Genomic DNA, 24,351 nt, shown 5'->3' with positions numbered 1-24,351 from the left:
CATATTGGTGCCAATGAATGTGATGCGAGTCTGGTGGTCATTTAATATTCAGTGCAATCATATTGACTTAGTAACAAGAACGGCTTCATGTACACTTTAACATTCAGTGTGACATGAGTGTGAAACTGTAATGTGAGGAGGTTGTGTACATCACACAGATGTTGTTTGATTTTGAACTGAAATCTTCATGCTTCCCAGTTTACCATCTCTGTCCTGTCTGTTGGTACTGAGATGTTGGTACAGAAAGTAGAACACCCCAAGAACACCCCCGACCCGTCACCATCTCCCCAGTGCGATCCTTTTTTTTTTTTTTTTTTTTTTTTTTTTTTTTTACTGTTACTAGGTTACAGGGGGCTACTTTCTGTGAAAACAGCCTTTGCACCTGTTGCAGAAACATGAGTCGAGCTGAGATTCCATGTTGAGCCTTAGGATGAGGCCTCAGAGGGGAAATGTGCAGCAGACTCATACTGTACACAATGTAAAGATAGTCAGGGGTCAGTACAGCAGGGATCGCTTCACAGAGGTTAGAAAACATGACAGAGGTTGTGGCCTGTTTGTCTAAAGTATTGGTTGACTCCTAATGTTTCAAACACACCAAACTTAAACAAGCACAAACCCCAATAACACCTTTTTGGATTAATTCATTATATTGTGTGCTTATGTTTTGTAAAGTATTCTTAGGGGTCAGGTAAAGTAAGAACTAAACTGTATCAGTTTATTCTTTGGCTTTTGTCTTTGGAGATATTTTGTCTGTCAAATACCTTCAACATTAGATGTAAAATATTCTTAGGACTTTTTGTAAATGCAGAAAATTGTATTGATGAAACAGTATTTAAAAAACGTTGAAAGAATAATATGAATCGACAATAACCAAACACCAGAGATTTTTCAAATACTTGTATGTTAGTTGGTGATGGTTATCATGCTGATATAAGGAGTCCATTTTACAATATGTTGATGGTAAAAAAAATCGTGTCAGTTATTTCATAGGCATGCATTTTGGGGAGGATTCTTTCTCATTCTGGCCACTACTTTATTTGTTGCTAAATAGTGACACGTTTAATCTTGTCAAATCAAATGCAGGGACTAATAGGAGCTGAAGCTTTTTGGTTAGATTTGATAAATAATCGTATTAATCGGAGGAAGTATTTCCGAGGCTGTATACCTCATACATGTGACTCTGATCTGGCCTGCCTCACTGTCTCTGTCCTGCAGCGTTGGGGGGTCCGGGGGGCCTGAATCATGGGGAAATGAGCCTGGCTGAGGTTCAGTGTCACCTGGACAAAGAAGGAGCTTCTGACCTGGTCATCGACCTCATCATGAACACCACAAGTGACCGGGTCTTCCAAGAAAGCATCCTGCTTGCTATCGCACTGCTGGAAGGTGGAAACACAACCATCCAGGTCAGTTTACATCAGATATCTGTCATTCATCAGGAAGCTAAAGAGATATCCAGCATGTCTGGATTTCTGAGTTGGATGATCCAACAAGAAAAAAACTAATTCACTTACCTACTGACCTGGCCATAAACTGTAAACTGATCTACAGTGTTTTAATGTCATTTGCTGTTATCTGCATTAAGGCTTAGTTTATCCCACAGTGCATCTGCAAAGGATCTGCCCCAGATCAGGTCAGGGGGAAAAACACACTAGTGTGTCATGGATGGGTCTTTTCATTACTAGAGGATCTGCAGGATGCGGGTCAGTGTGCCACCATAGCTGCTCATATACATTACTGAAGCATCTCTCCTCCGCCTCATATCTAGCAATTATATCTTGTAGCTCAAAGGCCAAGCCAGCTGCTAATAATGACAGGAGTTTGAAGATTAGTATGTAATTGAATCTTTTTTTATTTTCTATCACTTTGTACTGTTTATCTTATCTTAAGGCAGTATAAAGGGGTTGTTTTCTCCCTATTTGCTTTGACAAAAGAGACTCCTCTACCTCCATGTTGTCCTTTCTTCTCCCCTTTTTGTATTTCCCTCCATGTCTGCTGCTCTTTCTGTTGATGTCCTTGTCTTTTTCATCCGTCTGTCCTTCCCTATGCACGCTGTTGTGTAACCGCTCTGCTTGCATAATCAGGTTAGAGCGAGGAAGCCGCCGTGGTGGAGATAATGCTTTGCCTTCCCACGACTGCTGCAGAGCTGCATCACGTGATCAGTCTGCGTTACATAAGGCCTGTGTGAATGAACAATGAGGAATGTCTCAGCCTTCAAAACATTCCAGCCTCTCCCTCGCTCTCTCTTGCCGGCCCAAACTGGGTCATGCTGGGCCTCCGGAACTGGGGCAGTGGGGAGAGAGGGCAGGTGGGTGGGGGGGACAGGGGAACACAGAGGGGATTGAAGAGAAGCCGGAGCTTCTCTTACCCAAGTGTGTTCTGCAAAGGGCGGTTTCTCCTGTATGCACAAATACTGTATACCCTAAAGTACAAATATTCATTTTCTTAGGCTATTGAATCATGTCATAAACATTTAAGGGGACGCCTGGTTTTTATTGCAGGAACTCACCTACTGCCCTTTTTTAAAAATAGTTATTAAAATGGTTTGACATTATACTGGTAGCTACATTTCATAATAACACAACCTTCTCTCTGCATTATTTGAAGAAGCACACTAAAGCTAAAAATACTTTATTTTTCTGTTGTCAGTGTCTTCGTTTGAAATGCTCGGATGAGCACCTGTTAGTTCCTGACTATCTTGTTCTTATGTAACACAGTTAACTATTTACTCGTGACCTATAAAAGTACACACAAAGGTTATGTGCTTAGTCATGTACAAACACACTTGTTCTGCTGTCGTGCAAAGCTGATGTGAAGATGTCCAAGGAACTTCTGATATTTAACATGCATTTTATCCTTTGCTTTCTAGACTTCTTGGCGTTAACCTTTTTTTTCTATCACATCTAAGTCATATTCCTGCTTTGCAATGCTTGGAGAGATCTCAGCTGTAAATGATGTTCTCACATAGCGACCTATGACATTTAAATTATTAGACATCTGGAGTGGAACACCATGGCATGCTGTTCTGTTTTCGTCTCACAATCAATCAATGAGGGTGTATTTAATTTGAATTTAAAAAAAAACAATGGAGTACTGAAACGTTTTTAAGCGGAAAACTACATGAGAGGAGCCTGATTTGAGGGAATAAGGAAGGATCAAAGGAGAGGAGGAAAAAGGACTTGTAGAACACATTTGCTGTTTCACTTGGTTTGCATGCGGTGCTGCCTGTTAGAGCGGGAGGGAGGGCGAGGAGCAGAGGGAGCGCGCGTATAAATAGATGTTGTATAACATCCCTTTGTTGATGCCAAGTGGCAGAACGGAAGGAGAGAAGGGAAAGCGCTCTGACCTTGTTTTTCAGTGTTGTCCGCCCCCACCTCACCCTGCTCTCCTCCGTCTCATACCACTCAGGGTTTGTCACCATGGCTACAGACATTCTCTGTGTTTACCCAAACTACAGGGGGCCCCTGAGATGATCATCCATCTCTCTCTCCTTCATCCTCCTCTGTTACTATCAATCTATTCTCTCGATGGCCACCACACATTACATCATCCCTCCATTATACCCCTCTTGTCTTTGCTTTTTCGGGTACTTTAAAAACGTGTACAGTGTCTTGATCCAGAGCACAGGTTTTTTCTCGTCGAGTGTATAAAGATGCAGGACATTCTTCAGAGGCAGATACTGGTTAGCCATAGTTAGTGAGATAGTTCAGGTTTTCTCTTCTGGTTTTACACATCACATCATTTCTAGAGAACCCATTACATAAAAGTTTGCTATGGTGTTTTTCCTTCGCTGTGGTGTTCCCTTTCAAAGTAAAGGTTTTGTCTTTGTTTCAGTGACTCACTCCATCCACTGAACTCAGCTCAGTTCTTGGAAACAGGCCTTTTAAAAAATAGCTCTGTCTGCTGCTGTAGGCTGAAAACTTCCACTGCTGGATCTTAGCAGTTCATAACTCTTGCATGACCAACATGTACCCCCTCCTGGCCAACATTAATCAAAAAAACTTGCCGCTAACATAGTGAAATATAATAGCTCAGCTAACCCGCGTGTTTAACACGAAACAGGCCCGCTGGCGTGATGCTCATCCTGCACGCTCACATTGAACGCAGCCTTTCTAACACACCACATCATGCAGCTGAGAGCTGCGAGGTTTAATCAAATTGATAGGCAGTGCAAAATGAATGTGATTACATGACAACAAAGTTTGCTGTGATTGCTAGAGAATACTGTATTGCGGAGCACGTATGATATGTGGCGTGTCCCCGCCAAATTGGCATGTGCCTCAGTCGGAGACAGCTGACATAGTTTTCAAGTGTAAAAGTCAGTGGGCGGATTAGCTTATGCGCTCTTGCACTCTCCAGCTCGGGTGTGCTCATACTGTACGGTTGTGTGTGTATGTGTGTGTGTATCTGTGCTTCTTATGTAATGGTAAAGGGAGGGGGGAGGAGTAGTGACGTCGAGTGCTTTTCTCTCTGTTTGCTCGGCTAGAATCAATGTGTGTTATCCTGGCCCTTTGCCTGATGCCTCACCTTCGTCTTCCTCACCCCTCCTCACACCTAGAGTTATGTGAGCACAGAGACTGACCATCACTCCCCCTCCACACACTATCCTCCGTCCATGCTGTTAGCTGAAGTGAATTGCCGGCAGTGCATCTAATCCCCCCCTCTGCACTGTCCTCTCTGTCATCAAGTTGTTTTTTTGCATGATGGCCTTGCATGGACATTCCCCCCCCCCCCTCCCATCTCCTCGTCCCTGAGCGTTGGCAGTGCGTACGTGCAGGAGAGCTACTGCTCAGTGGTGGAGGAGGGCCGGGGTGGGGCACAATAAGGCTCTGGAATTTGCGTTGTGGCACAAGCTCACAGTTATGTAAATGATTCTTTGGAAGAAACTTGGCCACATATCTGGGTCAGCCCAGCTCTGTGTCATGTTAACGAGCTGCACACACCGTCGCTTTGTTGGTCAGTGTTTTAAATGTTGTATGGAAAGATAAAGCATTGTGTAACAAGAAATTCCAGCGCATGTAATTATGTTCGCGGAAACACCTTAAGGTAATGACCTAAGAGCAGGAAATAAAAGGCTGTTTGCCTAATATTATACTTATGACTGTTATCTATTTGTTTCCTCCAGTAGCCTGGTTTTACATCTAACCTGGAAAGACTGACGGTTATGTAACAAATTTGAGGACTGGCCTAGATACCGCCAGATAACATTCCCTTCCACCCTACTATTTGCTCTTGTTTCCCCCTCTCCAGTTTCGTCTGTTTTTTTCCCTACTTTTTGCTCCCTCATTCCCTCTTTTAGTATCCGCTACTCGCCCCCCAGCATCTCTTCTTTCCACTCCCCGCCATCTCCCTGATTCTCTGTCTGTGTAAGTAGGCCAGGCTTCTTCGTCTCGTGTCGTTTTTCACCCAGCTAGTGTGGTGAGGCAGCTTCTGCTCGCCGAAGCCTTTCCATAGGCGGCAGCAGCAGCAGATAACCGATCTTACATAACCAAAACAACAGCCCTGTGGGTTGGGACACGGTGTGCTCGCAGGCTCCAAAGTGTTCTAATTCTGCGTGACCCCATTCCACAGTAAGAACTGCAGCGTTAAAGCCTTGGCGTGGCAGTAAATCCAGACTTTCTGCACTGTGGATTCTGTTTTGTGAGGGTCAAGTCAAGACCATATTGCTCATATTCAGCAATTTATTTATTTTTTAATGACATAATGGAGCAAATTTAAAGAACATAAACCACACCAGATCTACATCATGGCAACATAGCCAATCCACGATTTGAGTAGCATGGTCATTTAACCTAAGTTCACTGCACTTTGAATCGCTGAGTAGTTGCATAATATAAACTTGAAGAGAAAAATAATGTCGACTATGAAGACTAAGAGTGTAACAAGATTTATCTAGAAAGTGTCTGAAAAAACTGCTCACAAATTCCACGGTAACATCTTCACATTACTTATATAGACAGAAACCTTTTATACTTAAAAAATGAAAAAAGAAGGAAATCTTTAATCGTGAGAAGTTTGATCTTAAGGGGACTTCAACAACTTTGCTTGTAAAATTACAGAATTGATCGGACAATAAGCTCCTTAAGATTTCTTTTTGTTTGCTTTTGTCTCCAGCGTTCATTCTTTTGCCGCCTGACAGACGACAAGAAATCTGAAAAGTTCTTTCGAGTCTTCTATGACCGCATGAAGCTGGCGCAGCTAGAGATCAAAGCCACAGTGACAGTTAACACCAGCGACCTGGGAAACAGGAAGAGAGACGATGACAGCCAGGACAAAGATGTTCCTGTTCGCAAAAAAGGTCAGAGATCTCTCTCTGAAATATGAAATTACTGACAAAAGATGAGAGGGCTTGCTACAATTTACAAACTTGATAATAAGATGTTTCTTATACATAGAGATTTATTTGTTTTAGAATGTATGTATACTAAATCTTAGCCTTTGCTGCCTTTGTCCATGCAGCAAGAGACTCAGCAGTGGCCATGACAGAGGACGTGAGAGAGCAACTGTTAGAGGCCTCGTCTGCAACCAAGAAAGCCTTTAACTCCTACCGGCGAGAGGCAGACCCAGAGGAGCACTTTAACTCTGCTGACGGCCAGTCAAGCTCTGGGGACAAGAACCAGGATGAGGGAGAAATGAGTTTTGTGATCGTCATCATGCAACCCATCCTTCGCTTCCTGCAGCTTCTCTGTGAGAATCACAACCGAGACCTGCAGGTGGGCATATCGAGCTTCAGGCTCAGATTAGAGTGGATCACAGTTTCTTATTCTTCACTGCAGGCTTTAGACACTTGCCTCACAGTTTAATAACTAATGGCAAATCCTTTCATCACCTGCGCCATGTGTGGAAGGTCAGGACAGACTTCTTTATGAAATGCAGAAGGCCTCTTTTCCATTTAGCCATTTATCTATTACAGAAAGAATACAGCAGGTATAGATATTATTTCATGTTTTTACTACACAGTAGGGAACATCTCAGCTGGTCTTTGTTTACTGTAAACTTTACTGTACCTCTTGTGCTCCCCTCTACAAGAATGATGAATGTGTGAGTGGAAAAGCTCCTTTAATTCTTGCAGTAAGGCTTGACCAAACAGTCCTCTTAATTACGTCTAATCAGAAGTCAACAAGTCTAAAAGACAACCCGAAAGCTGTACACTCTTGTTGATCTGAAGTATAATGTATACAACATAAATATCATAATGTAGATGTTAAAGTTTTACCTCATTATTTTGGACCCCTACTAAGTGATAACGTAGCTTTTTCTGGAATGTAAAAGTTGTGTTCCTGTTGGTGAGCAAACCCTAAAGGAATTTTCATTTTCTGCAATACAAAAGATGAACATCACAGCAGTCTGCTGAGCTCTACTTTTAGTGTTGTGACTGGAGAGCAGCATGCTTCAGAAGGGAAAGTCCACTTCTAAAATAGAAATGTGGTTATTCACTGCATTTTGTCTTCCTGAACTTCCTTTAAGCTCTGTGTAACCAAATCAAATTTTAATATGTAGCTAAACCTTTATTTTACTGTTTTGTTTCCATTTGGTCACCAATGGTTTATTATTGGTTTTAATCCGTTTTAGTTAATACAGACATACTATGTCTTACCAAACCAACCAATTTGATCTCCTTAGAACTTCCTTCGCTGTCAAAACAACAAGAACAACTACAACTTGGTGTGTGAGACTCTGCAGTTCTTGGACTGTATCTGTGGCAGCACCACAGGAGGTCTGGGCCTGCTGGGGCTCTACATCAACGAGAAGAACGTGGCCCTTATCAACCAAACTCTGGAGAGCCTCACAGAATACTGCCAGGGCCCCTGCCACGAAAACCAGGTACAGAAAGAGACCATGTCATGGCTTTGCTTGGACTGTAGCAATGCAGTAGTGTGTGCTTTTTAGACATTGTTCATTTTTTCTTTCAGAACTGCATTGCCACCCACGAGTCCAACGGAATAGATATCATAATAGCGCTGATCCTTAATGACATCAATCCACTTGGTAAAAAGAGAATGGACTTGGTGTTGGAGCTTAAGGTGAGTTGTCTAAGAGTGTTGTAAGTATGTGGAGGAAAGAGCTACACTTTCTTCAGAAATTAGGATATGGGTTAGTTCTGGATTTGGGTCTTACAATGTAAAAAAAAAACATTTACCTTCCTCTAGTAGCCGGATGGAAGCATGTGGTTGGACATTCATGGTTCTGATGTAGATTAGCTCCCGCAGGGGAAGATAAACAGCTAAACGTGAGCAGGGTTCCTGTCTGTTTCTCTTGGATGAAGCCCGAGATTAAGATTTCAGTGCTCTCTCCCTCTTTTCCTTTGAAATCTCAGAACAATGCATCAAAGCTGCTGCTCGCCATCATGGAGAGCCGCCATGACAGCGAGAACGCTGAGAGGATCCTTTACAATATGAGGCCCAAAGAGCTGGTAATAACACTTCACCTTTTCTCAAAAAGCTACATAGCTATCTGGATAGTTTTCTAGGTGTCACATATACTGTGAAACTACAGTGTGTGTGTGTGTGTGTGTGTGTCCATCCACAGGTGGAGGTGATAAAGAAGGCCTACCTGCAGGGAGAGGTGGAGTTTGAGGACACAAAGGAGGAGGAGGAAGACGGGGAAGAGGAGGAGCATGATGCTGCTTCACCACGAAACGTTGGACATAACATCTACATTTTAGCTCATCAGGTCGGCTGTTTTTTTCTTTTTGCAGAATCTAAATATAATACAGTTTTATGAAATCATCAAAATAAACGTACTTCTTGGCCGTACTTCCTTCATATAGTTGGCGCGCCACAATAAGGAGCTATCCATGATGCTAAAGCCTGGAGGGGCCTGTGGAGAGGGGGATGAGGCCTTGGAGTTCTACGCTAAACACACGGCTCAGATAGAGGTTTAAATACAAAACCCCTTCTTGCATGTCACAAAGCGAGCTAATTACCCAGCATACTAACTGTATATATGCAACGAAACAATAGGTATTCTGCTTCTTTTGAGTGACAGTGTGTCTTTGTGTTCAGATTGTGCGCCACGATCGCACAATGGAGGAGATAGTTTTCCCCGTGCCGAACATCTGTGAGTTCCTGACCTCGGAGTCCAAGCTGCGAGTGTACTACACCACTGAGAGAGATGAGCAGGGCAGCAAGATCAACGACTTCTTCCTGAGCGCAGAGGACCTCTTCAACGAGATGAACTGGCAGAAAAAGCTCAGAGGTAGGAGCAGGATGTAGCATGTGTGGTGAATGAAGAGGTCAAATACACACGTCAATATTACCGTTACATCAGATGATAGAGAACCGCTGTTTGTTATTCAATAATGTTTCAATTCACTTGAGGAGGTGTCAGTACACACAGTTTGCAAAGTCGCAACAAGTCAGAGTGAAGCATACAAATCAAGGAAAAGCAACACGACTTAGTGAGCCAGTTTGGTTATGAGGACTTCTTCATCGACTTCATACTTACTGCGACTGTTTATTTTAAGAGGCCCCTCATGAGGATCAGCTGATGTTTTGACCAACTGCAGAGTCTATTTCTCTAGGAAAAGCTTCATGCTTCATTACTGTGATGAATATCCGACACTCTATTACAGCATGCTAAATTGTTCATTTTTTCATCCCTCAAAGTGATGAACAGGGGGTTCTTTAAAATGAAATTGAAATAAGCAGAGTTATTTTCTCGTGTTCACACATTCATAACTAGCAAGGCCTCTGGTCTTTTCTTCAGCTGGAAATTATTGAGTATTAAAGTTCCTGTTTGTGGAGTTTATAAATGGCTATGAAACCGACTGAAACGAATACTGATGCCTCTATGTTACTTGCAAAAGCAAACTTAGACCATATTTGACAAGATTGGGGATTTCTATCTTGTGATTTTTAATTCCCCAAACTTCTGATGCGGGTTTCAGACTAAATGAAACAGCATTTGTTTACATTTTCCAACAGGGGGGGTTGCCAGAATTGACACAAACCACATGTTCCCAATGAAAATTGTCAATAATCATAATCAAAACATATAACCATTTTTTTATGAAAAGCCACCAAAAGAAATGTCAATCTTTGATTAAGTTGTGGGCTTTAAAAAATCCAGTAAATTATTATTAGTTTTTTTTTTTTGCGATTGTATTCAGTTTTGTTGCACGTCTTGCATCCCTGCATCAAAATCTAAAAGGACACAATAAACTCACAGTCCATAGGGAAGCACCTCATCTTAGCCATACAGCTCCAGACTTTGGCTTTTATCATATCAACAAAACATGTTTTTTCAGGTCTCGGGATTGTTTTGAAAGAAATCACATGTCTGTAGATCAACTCAAAAAAAGTGTCTTTGTGTCTTTCATACTATTATATGAATGATAGAGACAAATGAAAATGTAATTTGGGACCCATTCAGTTTTCCAAGGACCCACTCAAATCACCACCCTTGGGTTCCAGGGACACTGAAAATGGATCAACAATACTGGTGAACATAAAAACCTAGATCATCTGGAAAATCTTTGGTCAAAGTATCTTGAAAGTGCTTAACAAGTGTGTGATTACTACTCCTGAGGGGGATGTTGGCTGGACTGGAACCCCAAATCTACCACAGTGATGAATGTTGTGTGATTAGGTTTGCCAGTGACAGACTTGGCGACATGTCTACGCATATCATATCCAGTGCATTATCCATTTTAGGGTAGACCTGTGCACCTCAACAGGATAATCGAGATGGAAAATAGAAGGAAACATGGATGTGTATTACAAACTGACAACAGGTCACAGCTAACTATCTCATTGTCTGTGCTCAAGTTGCGTATGTGCATGTTTCCACAGCCTAAAAGCAGACTGGGGATTTCCACATTCTCTGAGCCGTGAAACATTTATCCTGTAACCTTATGAATCACAACTGAGAGCTCTGTTGCTCACGCATGCAAACACATACACACACACATACATACTGACCCGCACCCACAATCAGTCACACTTCGAACCCAAGAATATGTCTGCATACCCACCCACAGCCATATTATGTCTCTCACTCAAAGGATTAGATGGACAGAGGAAAGTCCCTCTTACCGCTTTCAGCAAAACTACACGACAGGAAATATAACATTAATATTGTACATCTGTAGCAGTGTGTTTCAGTGTCTGTTTTCACTTTTTTAAAGTTTTGTTTATTTCTTCTTTGCCGATATGTCCGGGTGCTAATATTCATGATATCGTAACGATCCCAAACTCACCTGCCAATGTCATTGACTGAGGGAAACACACCCACTCCCCACCCAGAAATGTCCCGAGTCAAACAAGACACATAAAACATCCAAATCCAAGCAGAGGACAGGGTCTCTGCAGACACAGTCACCACCACACATGTATGGAGGCCCATAAGTGATAACTGAGCGGCATTACCTTTGTATAAGTCTATACTTAATTCTTTAGATAAAAGTTACTGGCTCTACCTTTAAAATACATTAAAAATGAAGTTTTCGGCCGCTGTCATTTCTTTCATTAAAACTCCATCCTTGTATTACTTTATATAAAATGATGACTTATAAAGAAGCAGATTTAGTCTTTTGTCTATTTTGAGATTAACCCAAACGTTTTTATGCTCTAAGATTATTGGGGGAATAAATCCTAGTTGCTTGAGAAATAGTATGTTAAAAGCAAGATTTATTATTGGTCCCTTATCACAATTAAGATACTAGGACCAGTTCATATTTGCATTTGTGATAACTGCTTATTTACTCTTTGTTTTAATACCATTTTAATTACATTTCTTAAGCCTATAGCCTATTGGTTGGACAACAACATCCTGTCAGAAGACTTGAAATTTACAGTTCTTCTCAAAAATATATAAATCTACCTAAATGACTATAAAGTCAAATTATGAAATGAATTCTTCTGTTTCATTGTGTCCACCTCCTCTCCAGCCCAGCAGGTGTTGTACTGGTGCTCCAGAAACATGACAGTGTGGAGTAATGTTTCCTTCAACCTGGCTGTGCTCATGAACCTGCTCGTCTGTTTCTTCTACCCACTGGAGGGGGTACAAGGAGGTCAGTGCATCCTGTTACACCCTAATTCTAATATCAGTTTAAAAATCTGGTTGCTCAGTCATTTCAAACAGAGAATCATTTTGTGCTTTTCAATATCTGATACTCTCGAAAGCTACTTTGAATCATAATAAGATGTTTGAAAAGTGTCTGATGAGATGCTTTTGTGCATGTCAGACATTTACTGCAGCTCTACAGAGGCATATTTATGTGTGCTGCTTTTTTTTCAACTTCTTCAGAAACAGAGTCAAAGAAAGGTTAAGCCCTTAATGATGCAAACAGGAAGGAGGAGACTTGCTGAAATGCTTTCAGTCTCGAGCTGCTCTTATTACCTTATATGGCCTACACTATTATGGAATATTGGATAGGTTGGGATAGAATGATATCACTGTGATTAGAGTGGCTGTATTGAATGTATAGCACTAAATTCTGCAGCAAGCAAAAAAAGCCTTGATGTACAAAAAGCCTTGACAATATTACTATATCACGTCACCAAAATAGGCCTGTACTCACTATTTAGATTTTGACATTTCCGTCACACTTAGGTTTAAGGACCTATGTGAAAAGGCAGGTGACATGGTGCAGCGAGCGACACTGATAGAGATCTGACTCAGGCTCCGATTGACCTACTGATCTCCTTTTACTGCAAAGTTCAGACCTGCTGACTTCAAATCACCTGACCTAAGATTAAAAGCAGGACCTTAGAAGCCCTCTACTTTCGTTTAAGATCCCCACATCCAACCACCAACACACACAAATACATGGGCTAACCACAGCTCATGTTGTCGAGGCTTTGAGCTCATATTTGTCTGTCATTACTATGGCGACCACAGTAAACACAGGAGCGGCCACTATAATTTAGTCTTCCATAAACACAACTTACAATCACTCAGGTAGCAACAAACAAACATGTCAAATCATCAAAAACAGAAAGTAATTCATCATGTCAAAGACTTTGAACAAGGCTTTCTATTCAGCTGCCGGATCCTCCTCGTTTAAGGTTTGTCTATTTCATTTTAGTTGGTTCAGTTTTCCATTTGAATGGTTCCCATCCTACATTTATTCATATAAAAAAGTAGTGATCATATGACAAAGTTTTTTTCAATTAATTAAACATTGAGTACATAAAGAGAAAGAAGAAGAAATTATCCATTATTAAAGTTGTTGAGTCATGCTGCACACACACATGCACAAGCAGGATCCTATGGACATGTACTAATGGGGTTTCCAAACCCAAGTCCCTACAGACTGAGGGACTGCCGAAATGAGAGTGAGAGAATATGACATCAAGCTTTTACAACCATTTCATATATCTCTTATTACTAATAACATCTTCAAGAAAGTTAAAGATTTCAAAACCAACATTGTGCAAAACTAAAATGTAAAAAACAAAAAGACTGAGTACATTGGGATGTAGTGAATGTGAATGTGTGAGTGTACTTTATGAATGACAACAATATGTCATTAGTGCAGGCAGAGAAGAACAGCTACTGTACCACCAAGTACAACTTTAAATAAGTCGTACAGTAAAAATGCAAACCTTATGACAAAACTACAACTCATTCATAAAAAAATGCATATTTGCAACAAACAGAAGACACAATAGGAGTAAGTCTTCTTTTCTCCTCTTCGATGTTTCTTGCTCTGCGTTGAAGACATCGTCACGTGAGCATACCTTTGGCCTGCTGTAACAGGCACCCTCCTTTCTCTAACTTACGCATTTACACTTAGCTAGCTCGTCCTCCTCTGCTCGGGGCTATACAATGAGGTGAGAGCAGGAGATCTGGGTCAGTGTGTTCTTTCTTCATGCATCACTAACCGCATTTGGATGAAAATCCTAAATTCACGTCATTAAACATGCTGACATCCGTGTTTAAAGCTTTCACTACTGTTGATTTTACTTAGCGCACAATAATCCTCCTGCACATTAAAGTGTGAGGTATAAGTGCAGGGTTTGTGAGTGCACGTAAGCGCCCCTCTTTTAGGCTGCCACATCACTGGAGCTGTGTGCGGCTCCCTCCTCACTCCTCATAAATCTTTCAGCAGAGGTATTTTTAGAGACTGCTGTTATGTAAGTGGCACCTGTCATGTGATCTCCACACGGATTGGGAGGGGGGAGAATCTAGGGGAAGGGAAGGAGAGGAAGGCTCCCTCGCCAACATTACTCTTGCTCTGCTTTCTAATCCACAGGAACTCTGTTTTTTGTTTTTTTTAATTCTCACAGTCCTGCCCCATTTTCCTTCTTGCTTTCTTTTTCTACCATTTTAACATCCACATAGTTTTCTGATTATCTTTTTTTTTCTGTTCTCTGAGGTAGGACTGTCCCAAGTGCTGATACAGCTACAGCCCTATCCAACACACATACTTGTGCATGATGTGTTTAAACAAAGAGGGATCAGATACAGATCAGCAGGTTTGTTAGGTGTGGCCTTGTTTTTAGCTTGGTCAAACTTGGTAGAAGGTTTTAGCCTAAGTGATTCCTTGCAACATGAAACTCCTGACTAATCCTGGATTTTAAGGATCAAGGAGAGCTTCAGGGAGTCTCTAACTAGAGTCTAGCACACATTGCATGCATACAAAAAAGTATGTCATATACTTTTGGGTGTTATGTAAGTGGCTGTTTTTGAGTTCAAAGTCTCCCTAATGAAGGCCTGGGGCCTGCCTGAGAGGCAGAACAGAGCTGAAGCCCATGAAAAATCTGTTGATCCGGAGAAAGGCTTCATTTAAGCTGCAAACTGCAAAGTCATCCTCACAACTCTAATCCTCCACATGTCGTTTTAAATTCACAGGAGGTCAAATACGTATTGACTGTATTTTATTTTTTGCTCATATTTTCGTTAATAAAGTTGATGTCGTCATTTGTGTATGGAAATTTCTCTCCTGTAGTTGTGCTTGACCCCCACCTGTCTGCTCTGCTTTGGATGGGAGTCATGGCAACGCTGGCCATCGTTATTATTATGCCTCAACCACTGGGCATCCGTGCCCTCGTCATCATCACCATCCTCCGTCTCATCTTTTCCGTTGGCCTGGAGCCAACCCTCTTCCTCCTTGGTTCTTTTAATGTGAGTAAACATGTTTGTAAGGGTCAGATCATTATTATTATTATTATTATTATTATTATTATTATTATTATTATTAAAGGTATTAAGACATAATTACACAGGTAGTACTTTGTAGTTTTGGATTGTTTATAAGAACCCATAAGGAATTGACAATGTCAGCTTGGGCTCTAAGAAAAACTATAGAAATAATCATTATTTCTCAAAGTGTTATGGGTGGAACAATAAAAAATGCAGGTTAGCTGACAATTGGCTCTGAAAGCATCTGACAAAGTAATGGAAAGTATCAACAGTGAAGTGTTTTATGACACAATGCTGTATTCCTGGATGATCTAGAGACTTTGCTATTGACTGTTTCACTGGAACTATTTTTTACACAACGGTGTTTCTCAGAAGCTTCGAGCAGGATGTGAGCAGATCAAATGAATTCAAGTCAAATATCTCTCCTGTTTGAGTGTGATGTCAGAATTTTTTTCCAAAGAACCACCAAAAACTCAACTTGTACAGTATTTTACCACAAGTACACATTCATGCTTCGTTAAGTAATTGGAACCTGTTTTACGCCAGTTCCAGTTCTCTCACACCCATGCCCACTTGCACATCTACTTATGGTGTTACCCCCCACTCCTGCCCCCCTCTGCCCCTGAAGTCCTTTCGTGCACTGTGTTATTGGGTGCGAAGTGCGTCACTGGACTCTAGAGAGTGTGACACCACCCTAGCACCCGCCAGAGATTTTCTTGATGTGCTCTTAAACACAAACACACACACACACGGGAAATAACGTTTAGCTATCATCACTCCTCTTATTTGTTCAGTTTACATAAGCACAAGAAACCGGGTTATTAAAGGAGAGCAGGTTAGAGCAGGAGATCAGAGAACACGTTACCATGGCCTGCAGTAACCTGGTCGCTTTCAAATATAGTTTACATGCAGCTGTTCAGTGGTCACATATCACCTTGTTAGTTTTTCTCATTACGTTTGAGGCTATATCATTAAGGCTTGTTTTTCTAACTCAGCACTAGAGACTAAATAAGTGTTATTTAGCATCCTTTCCATTCTTGGTAGGGCTTTAACTTCATTATTCCAATAAAAATGCTCTGCTCATAACCTCTCACTTCATCCTGCCCCACCTCTGTCACACTGACACTTGCCCTGTCATGATTTCTTTCACCACACAGGGAAAAACCCTGTTAGAAAGCTGTTTACACAGACAACTAAAAAGTCATGTTTTTTTTCTACCGTGCTGTGGTAACCCGAGTTGTCGTTAATCTCTTCCCCTGGTGTCTTGTTTGAGGTTTAAGAAATAATGTTTCTGCGGAAAGACAACAAACACATGTAAAAACACTCGGGTACTCTTCAAAGCAACCTTCATCATCTTGCTGTAAAAAAAGCTGTTTTGTGTCCCAGGTGGATTTTTCTACGTTAAAATAAACAAATTATCCAGGATTCTACTTATTAAAGGAACCAAACTGTTTTTCTTGTAGGTCTGTAATAAAATCATCTTCTTGATGAGTTTCGTGGGGAACAGAGGAACCTTCACACGTGGCTACAAAGCCATGGTGCTGGACTTTGAGTTCCTCTACCACCTCCTTTACCTGATCATCTGCAGTCTGGGGGTGTTTGTCCACGTCTTTTTCTACAGTCTGTTGGTAAGAGAAACACACAGACACATCCTTTGGGTACACACATACTTAGAGGGGATGACAGGCAGGTGAGAGAAATAATTAATATAAATGCAGCAAATTCTGAATTAAACCATGAGTAAAAATAAAATCCCTCTCTTTTTGAATATAGCCTTATACCTTTTATCATGGTGCATTCAAGGACATATCCTATTTGCATGCTTGATTTTGCCTTATTTGGTGATGTTGTTATGTTTCTTTTGTTGTTGTAGTTGTTAGGGTGTTTAGAGGATCCTCAGGTCTGTTTTATAAAGTGTCAGACTGGATACAGTAATATTTAGACTGCTTTCCATTCACACAGGCCTGGGCTGCTCTCCTGAAGATGGAGCAAAACATATTTCCATACTTTTTAACTGTAATAACAGGATGCTGTAAACATATGGGATTCATTTCAGACATTTCGAATTCAGAGGAAGAAAAAGGCTATTAAAGTTACATAATGGAAAGATATCCAATCAAAGACTTTACCATGATTGTATTACTTCACCTTCACCTTGCTACAAAGTAAAACAGTATGTAAAGTAATATGGAACCTGAATTTTTTATGATTTAATAACCTTGTTTATATTTGCATATCTTTTTGGAATGCGTGCTCTGGCCCTGTAGCTGTTCGACCTGGTATACAGAGAGGAGACGTTGCTGAATGTGATCAAGAGTGTGACCCGTAACGGACGCTCTATTGTGCTCACTGCTGTGCTTGCTCTCATCTTGGTCTACCTCTTCTCCATCGTCGGCTACATTTTCTTCAAAGATGACTTCATCCTGGAGGTTGATCGCATCCCAAACACAACATTGAGTGAGGACAAACTTCTGTCAACTTTTTCTTCCCCCCCCCCCCCCCCCAGCTTTCTTATTTAGAAAACACTTTTAAAAAGGATGCACTCTCCTTTCACACTTTCTAGAAAATGGAGCCAGTCTGGCCGGTGAGTTTCTGAGTGCAGGAATGTGTCAGGGAGGAATTGATGAGAACTGCACCACAGGAGCCCTGCAGGAAGGTAATACACACTGCAATCATTTTGTATTGCATGAAGACTTTAGCCAAAAGTTTTACTCCTTGAAAATGAGTTAATTTTTAAATAATGGCAGGCGTTGTTGTGCCAATTGTTTTTTTATGTTTAAAATGTTTGGACAATTTCTAGCAAGAAGCTCATTTTATGATATGGTTCAATTTAGTTGTGAGGTCAGAGATTTAACTTTTGAGAATAGGGGAGTGGACACACATTTGGGATCACTCGCTGCCTAAACTGACTGTAAAGATAATCTGAAGCCTGAAGGTACCGACACACTGAGCACGTACATCATTCAAGTTGCTAGACTCGTAGCCATGTCCCCAAAGACATTTTTGAGAAAGAGTGCAAAAAAACAACCTAGAGTTGTGTTCAAGTAGAAATGGTTTGCAGACTATCACATGACTGCCATTTGACCTAACAACTGACATGTGACCTCTTCATTCCACACATGACATCAGCATGTGGAGTCCAAAAAATGTTTACATGCCTGGTAAGTCTGTGGTCTCCGGATGTGTGGTGTCTTTATAATTAGACCAGAAAATACACTTATCTGTGACTCAATTACACTTCAAACCACCCTAAAGAATCGTGGTTTGAAGGACTTTTAAATATACGACCCTCGAAAAGGCCCATGTATGTCAGGGTACAGGCGAGTAAAATCATACTCACTATAAATATTGTCCAACCCATAAATCCAAACTCCGAACTGTGGCGCTCCATGAAATCCAAACAAAAAAACCTAGACAACTCTTAGCGGTGGATCACTCGGGTCGTGCGTCAATGAAGAACGCAGCTAGCTGCGAGAACTAATGCACCTATGCTGATTATTTGTTTCTGTTTGCCTCAGATCAAGTTAAACCAAAGCTGTTGTCAAATGTCATCTCATAAAGAACACTTTTGTTTAGGCTAGATGCCTTCACACTGTGAACCAAAACATGCAAACAAGGTTGCAACAGATATCAAGTTCTGCAACTGAGCCAAGGACAGATATGAACAAAAAACCACAGAAGATTATTCATTAGAGTAAATTTTGTATGTGTGAACACAGATAGCATCATGTCAAAATGCATACACAACATCATAATAAACTCACTTTGTCATAAATGTGGCTAAAGATCTACTCATAATGAAAAAAAAAATTGGATTGCCTTGCATTTTACCCCAATCTTTAAGAAGAAATATGATGAACTAAATCTTACAGAGCTATCAGTGTGAGTTTAAACAAATTTAAGCAGATAGATGCATAGATATGGAATTATCGGGTGTACCTCCAGACATCCGTTATGGCTATGTACATATGCTAAGTTGATGGAGTCATTTTGACAGTCCATGAACAGATAAAAGCCTGCTCATAAAATCAAATAAAAAACAAATGTGCTTTCTCCTGCCTTAACACCATCTGAAGTTGTTGAACTAAAGCTTTCCTTTCTGCTCTGTCAGTTTCTGGGGATGACGGTGAGGAGGACAGCGACATGGAGAGGACCTGTGACTCTCTTCTCATGTGCATCGTCACTGTGCTTAGTCATGGTCTGAGGAGTGGAGGGGGTGTAGGGGACGTCCTCCGAAAGCCTTCCAAGGAGGTACGACGACTCGGATAAAAGCCCCCTGACTGTACTGTACTGTGCCTGTGTGTACGAGATGAGAGTGTTAAGAGCCCACAGCTGCAGCACGGGTCATTAGAGTTGGCTGTGAGCCCATTGTGTGCTGAAGTTGTTTTTGTCTCACAGCGGTTTCACAACGTTTCCACCCAGCTGCACTGCCTCCACCTCGTTTTGAGAATTGAACCTCTGAATAGATTTCCACCGAATTCAGGCTCAACCACTAATGATGTCAAAAGCGGATGTGAATGTATTCCTCACATACTCACAACACAGTCAGCAACACTTTAGCAATAAAGTGTTGCTAACTGCTGAGGTGAAATTCTGAAGAAAAACAGCGGACAGCCAGACATTGCTCACATGAGGGACAGGATTTGTCAGAGTTTGTTGTTTTGAAAGATGAGCGTTTTAACTAAGTGTGTCAGTTAGGGTGTGTTTATTTTTATGATGCTGTGGAGCTTTTCAAACTGTGTCCTAGTACCTAGAGACAGAGCGAGGCTACAGCAGGTTTACCGTCCTGCTGTCGTCTCTGTTACTGTAGCATCTGGCAAATTACATCTGCGGTCTTGTGTTACCATTAACATCCATGATGGCGAAGGTTAACCTGGTTTGAAACTCATAACATCATCCCCAACACATGTTAACATAAAGAGCCGCCCTTTAGGTCACACATTTAAATGGGGCAATCTTTAAAGACTCATCCTCAATGATACACAACTTGTATAAAGTGACACTTTGCCAAAATAAGTAAATGATTAATTTGATCCGTGGTAGAAGTAAATTTCCATTGAACCCTGTTTGTATTCCATTCTCAGGAGCCTCTGTTTGCAGCCAGAGTGATATACGACTTGCTGTTCTTCTTCATGGTCATCATCATCGTCCTCAACCTCATCTTCGGTGTCATCATCGACACCTTCGCTGACCTGAGGAGTGAAAAACAGAAGAAAGAGGAAGTCCTGAAGACGACCTGCTTCATCTGTGGTGAGACTACTAAGCTACAGTGCTGTTCATTCTTCAAAAGGTTGTGTGTTACTTCTATCCTTAATCTTCTGTGGATGAACTTTGCCTGTGGCCCATGGTGGCATATTTTTCTAATAATTCTGTCATGGGAATCAAACCTCCAACTTTGCAGTGAAAGGATTACATTTGTAATCATCAGGTCAGTCCTCCAGGGCTGCAGTCTGCGTATGAAGAGCTCTGTTGTTCAAAGGCTGTGCGTCCTTCTTACCCTTGACAAATCCATCTCAGGTCACCTGCTTGCCTCCCAAGTTCTCCCTCTCCAATGTTTCATATCTTTGTTAATGTCTTTTTTTTTATTTGTGGTTTCTGCTAGCATCTGTAGGAAGTCTAAGAAGTTTGTTGCAATCTCCCCCACCCCACTTCTCTCCCCTTTTTTTCACTTCGCTGTCGTTCCAAAGAAGGCTGAGTCATGTTGAGCTTCCTGCCGCTGCTCTGCTCGCCTCCATAATTCATGTCTGTCTCACACGCACACAAACACACATTTTCTCCCACACTTTCAAAAACACAAACTTAACTGTAATACCATATTTTTTATGGTATTTTTTTTGCTGACTTCCGAAACTGCATGTCCCTTTATATAAATGATGTTTGTGTGTGCATATATAAGCACATAGTGCAGATGTGTGTATAGTTACAGTATACTGGTGTGAGCCCAGCAACACTTGCTGTACGTGAGGATGTGTGCATGTTGGATCAGGCAGTGAGGACAAGTGGTAAACATATGGAAGGAGAACAGTATTATGTCACCATGCAGCCTTCAGCTGTGACTCACTCATGTTAAAGAAGGCCAGGCCACAGGGGGAGCTGCCGTCTCCATGGTTTCCACAAAGACCTCAAGGGAACAGGAGATGCAGAGATTAGGAGCTGACCTCCGTGGGCTTAAGTGGCTCTACATCCTCCTGCTTGGCTTTATAAGCCATTGATCTCTCGCTCAGTTTTGTATTAGCTTTTAGATTGATCTACGTCCAGAGCTATCTGTTCAGGTTGGATGATTTTTACCTGCACATGAAATTATTTTTTAAAAATGAATTAGGCTTAACCTTTAAAAATGCACTCTCCATTTTGCATAGAAAAGGGGAAGAGGAACTCAACAGGAGTCAACAGGTTTCCTGTAAACAACTGGTTATAATTGACTCCATATCTCGAAAGACCTGCAATGAACATTAGTATAAGTTCTGTTTAGTCATTATAACCACTGTCAGACTGTGTTTGACATTCTGGAGAGTTGTTCCAAACAACTCACCTTCACTATATTTTTTTAATCTTTGGCCTTCTACAACCCTTTAATTGTTTTTTTAAACAGATTTCCAGAAAAAACATTGAAACCAGATCCCTGGAAGTCAGGTTTTATATTAAATAGAGAATGAATACACATACATACATAATAACCCCTGTTTGTATAAATCTAGCCCCCTAAAGTCTCATCTTTCAATGTACTCACTTATAAAGTAAGCAAATTCTGTTTCAAACATCTTAGTATCTGAATGTAAAGGCCCAAAGTCAGTCCAGTTATTTACGTGCTGTAAATGAGAAAATCTAAATGTAGAGGGGAAAAAAACAACCAAGACTGAAATGCAGATTTGTGCCATTTTGAACATTCTTGAACTGTAGCAGACAGTCCACCTGTAGCTCACACTTTGCTCGTCAATTCAGTCTAAGAATATTTTAAAATAAATCATCCTTTGTCTTCCCCTCTTTTCTGGTTAAATACAATGAACCATAAAAGAGAAAATGCTGTTCAATCTCATTAAAGGACACAACACCAATCCCCTTTATCCGCCTGATAAGGGTGTTCTACATTTTCTCAGAACTTAAACCCATGATTTGGTGTTTATACTCTTGTTTTTGTAAGAAGTTCCATTAAGGTGTCTGTATTCTACTTCTCTACCAGCACTGTCTAATGTGCTTTTTCCTTTTATTTCTTTTTTTTTTGTGCACTTAAATAGCCTTTATTTTCATTGAGTGGAGGAAATGCACAGTCTTGAATATTAGGTGCATACCTTTTATAGATGTTTTTACTCAGCATTAATAGAGAGATAATAGAGAATTTTATTGATCAAATTGATTTCACAGCAAAGGCAAGAGTAAAAAGTCCAATAAGTGCAGAACGAAACACTAACTGTGGTTCTGAAGAAGTGTGCAACTTCTAATCCTGGAGGAAAACTCTCACACATACTGCAGCTACAGATAATGATTCCTCTGAGTTTAAATGACTCATTTCGTCCTTTTAGAAATATAATTATGTTCTCATGTTTCTCCACGTTAGATACTTTTAAATCAATTAAATATCCTGACAGCACATAATTAACTTCTCCTCACTTTCTCACCTTTTATGACATTATTCCAACAAGTGGAAACGTTCCCTTCTCCAAGTTATGTTGAAACATAAACTGTTTAAATGTATCTATTTTTTTATTTGTAAACTGCATATTCGGAACCAAAGTTTTCCCAGGACACTTTAGAAAAAGAGCTGTACTTTGTAATAAAACATTAACCTCTGTTTTTCTGAAAAACAACAACTTTGTACAATTTATAGAGTCTGTAATTGCCCCTCTGCAGGCCTGGAGCGGGACAAGTTTGACAACAAGACCGTGACTTTCGAGGAGCACATCAAAGAGGAGCACAACATGTGGCACTACCTCTTCTTCATCGTGCTGGTAAAAGTGAAGGATTCCACTGAATACACAGGGCCCGAGAGCTACGTGGCTGAGATGATCAAGGTAAATAAGGACACGATTCTGATTCTGATAAAAAACACAGACACACCCTGAAAACACATATCTACCTTCACGGTTCATTGTTTGGGATTTATTTGTCCTATTAAATGGGTTTCATTAAGGTATTGACTGCACTTTTTTTAGATTAAATAATAATCCACCGTGCTTAATGAGATGAGGAGCTGAAGTGTTCATAGAGTTCACAGGGATTATATTTTTTTTAAAGAGGTCTTTTCTGGGGTTTTTTCTCTCTGCTTGATGACTTCTATACGGTTTCCTTCCATTCACCAAAGCCGTGCAATTATTGTCTGTCTTTGTTAATTTCATTTTCATAGACTATGATGTTGTGTACCAATCCTGATTTTTTTCTCCCTTTGTGTTATTTTTTTTTTTTTTATCACTGCTGGCCAGATAGAGTTCATCAGATTATACTACTGAGTCAGTCTGGTTAACTAGTACAGACACACACACACACACACACACACACACACACACACACACACACACACACACACACACACACACACACACACACACCTTAGTACAGTAATGTGTGTTCCTCTTTTCTAAACTGATAAACATAGCAGTCATGCACATTTAATGACACAAACACACTTGTGAACACAAACAGTGGAACAAGACAGCACATGAGTTTTAACCAAAAACTGATGTTGGTCATATCACTGGGATTTCCATGGAAGAAGGTCTTAGTAAGAGTTTCAGGACATTAACCTCTCATTGATTTCCCGCATACAAATCAGGCCTGTTCCTTTTAAAAGCGATTGCAGACCCCTCTCCTTTATAGTTCACATTTAAGCTCCTGATTACCAAACAGTAGCAACTTCCTGCTAAAATATCACATTGTCTTGGGACATAAATCCAGCTTGATTAACTTCTAGCTTAGTGTATACAGTAAACATTTCTGTAACAAACAAAAAAAAGTCAGTGGCTGGTATGCTTGTTTGACCACAGGAGCACAACCTGGACTGGTTCCCACGGATGCGTGCCATGTCTCTGGTGAGCAGCGATGCAGAGGGGGAGCAAAATGAAATCAGGAATCTGCAGGAAAAACTGGAGTCCACCATGAGGCTGGTAGCGAACCTGTCCGGACAGCTGACTGAGCTCAAAGAGCAGGTGTGTCATGTGATAGTAGATCAGACATTACCTCAGTCTTTATTTATTTTTCTTTTGTTTCATTTTTTTTCCTACTAAAACTGTTCAGTCGTAAAGAGGTTATAGACTTTCTTCACTAAAGTTT

General features: G+C 40.8%; 1 protein-coding gene across 4 annotated transcripts in view; it reads left to right on the top strand.

The window, feature by feature from the left end:
• The window catches only part of LOC132977796 (inositol 1,4,5-trisphosphate receptor type 1), a 71,189-nt gene that overhangs the window by 43,844 nt on the left and 2,994 nt on the right, over positions 1–24,351 (top strand). For all 4 annotated transcript variants that reach the window (XM_061042640.1, XM_061042639.1, XM_061042638.1 and 1 more), the window contains 18 exons: positions 1,216–1,403; positions 6,112–6,295; positions 6,457–6,710; positions 7,621–7,821; positions 7,911–8,021; positions 8,315–8,410; positions 8,527–8,670; positions 8,768–8,875; positions 9,003–9,195; positions 11,888–12,010; positions 14,894–15,069; positions 16,551–16,715; positions 17,355–17,544; positions 17,651–17,743; positions 19,199–19,338; positions 20,172–20,337; positions 22,936–23,096; positions 24,066–24,227. In XM_061042640.1, the coding sequence (XP_060898623.1) occupies positions 1,216–1,403; positions 6,112–6,295; positions 6,457–6,710; positions 7,621–7,821; positions 7,911–8,021; positions 8,315–8,410; positions 8,527–8,670; positions 8,768–8,875; positions 9,003–9,195; positions 11,888–12,010; positions 14,894–15,069; positions 16,551–16,715; positions 17,355–17,544; positions 17,651–17,743; positions 19,199–19,338; positions 20,172–20,337; positions 22,936–23,096; positions 24,066–24,227 (2,855 nt within the window). The remainder of the gene's footprint in view (positions 1–1,215; positions 1,404–6,111; positions 6,296–6,456; positions 6,711–7,620; positions 7,822–7,910; positions 8,022–8,314; positions 8,411–8,526; positions 8,671–8,767; positions 8,876–9,002; positions 9,196–11,887; positions 12,011–14,893; positions 15,070–16,550; positions 16,716–17,354; positions 17,545–17,650; positions 17,744–19,198; positions 19,339–20,171; positions 20,338–22,935; positions 23,097–24,065; positions 24,228–24,351) is intronic.

Source organism: Labrus mixtus, chromosome 7 (assembly GCF_963584025.1).
Source record: "Labrus mixtus chromosome 7, fLabMix1.1, whole genome shotgun sequence".
Taxonomy (NCBI): domain Eukaryota; kingdom Metazoa; phylum Chordata; class Actinopteri; order Labriformes; family Labridae; genus Labrus; species Labrus mixtus.
Note: the sequence above shows the minus strand (reverse complement) of the source record. Positions and strands in the feature narration are given on the sequence as shown.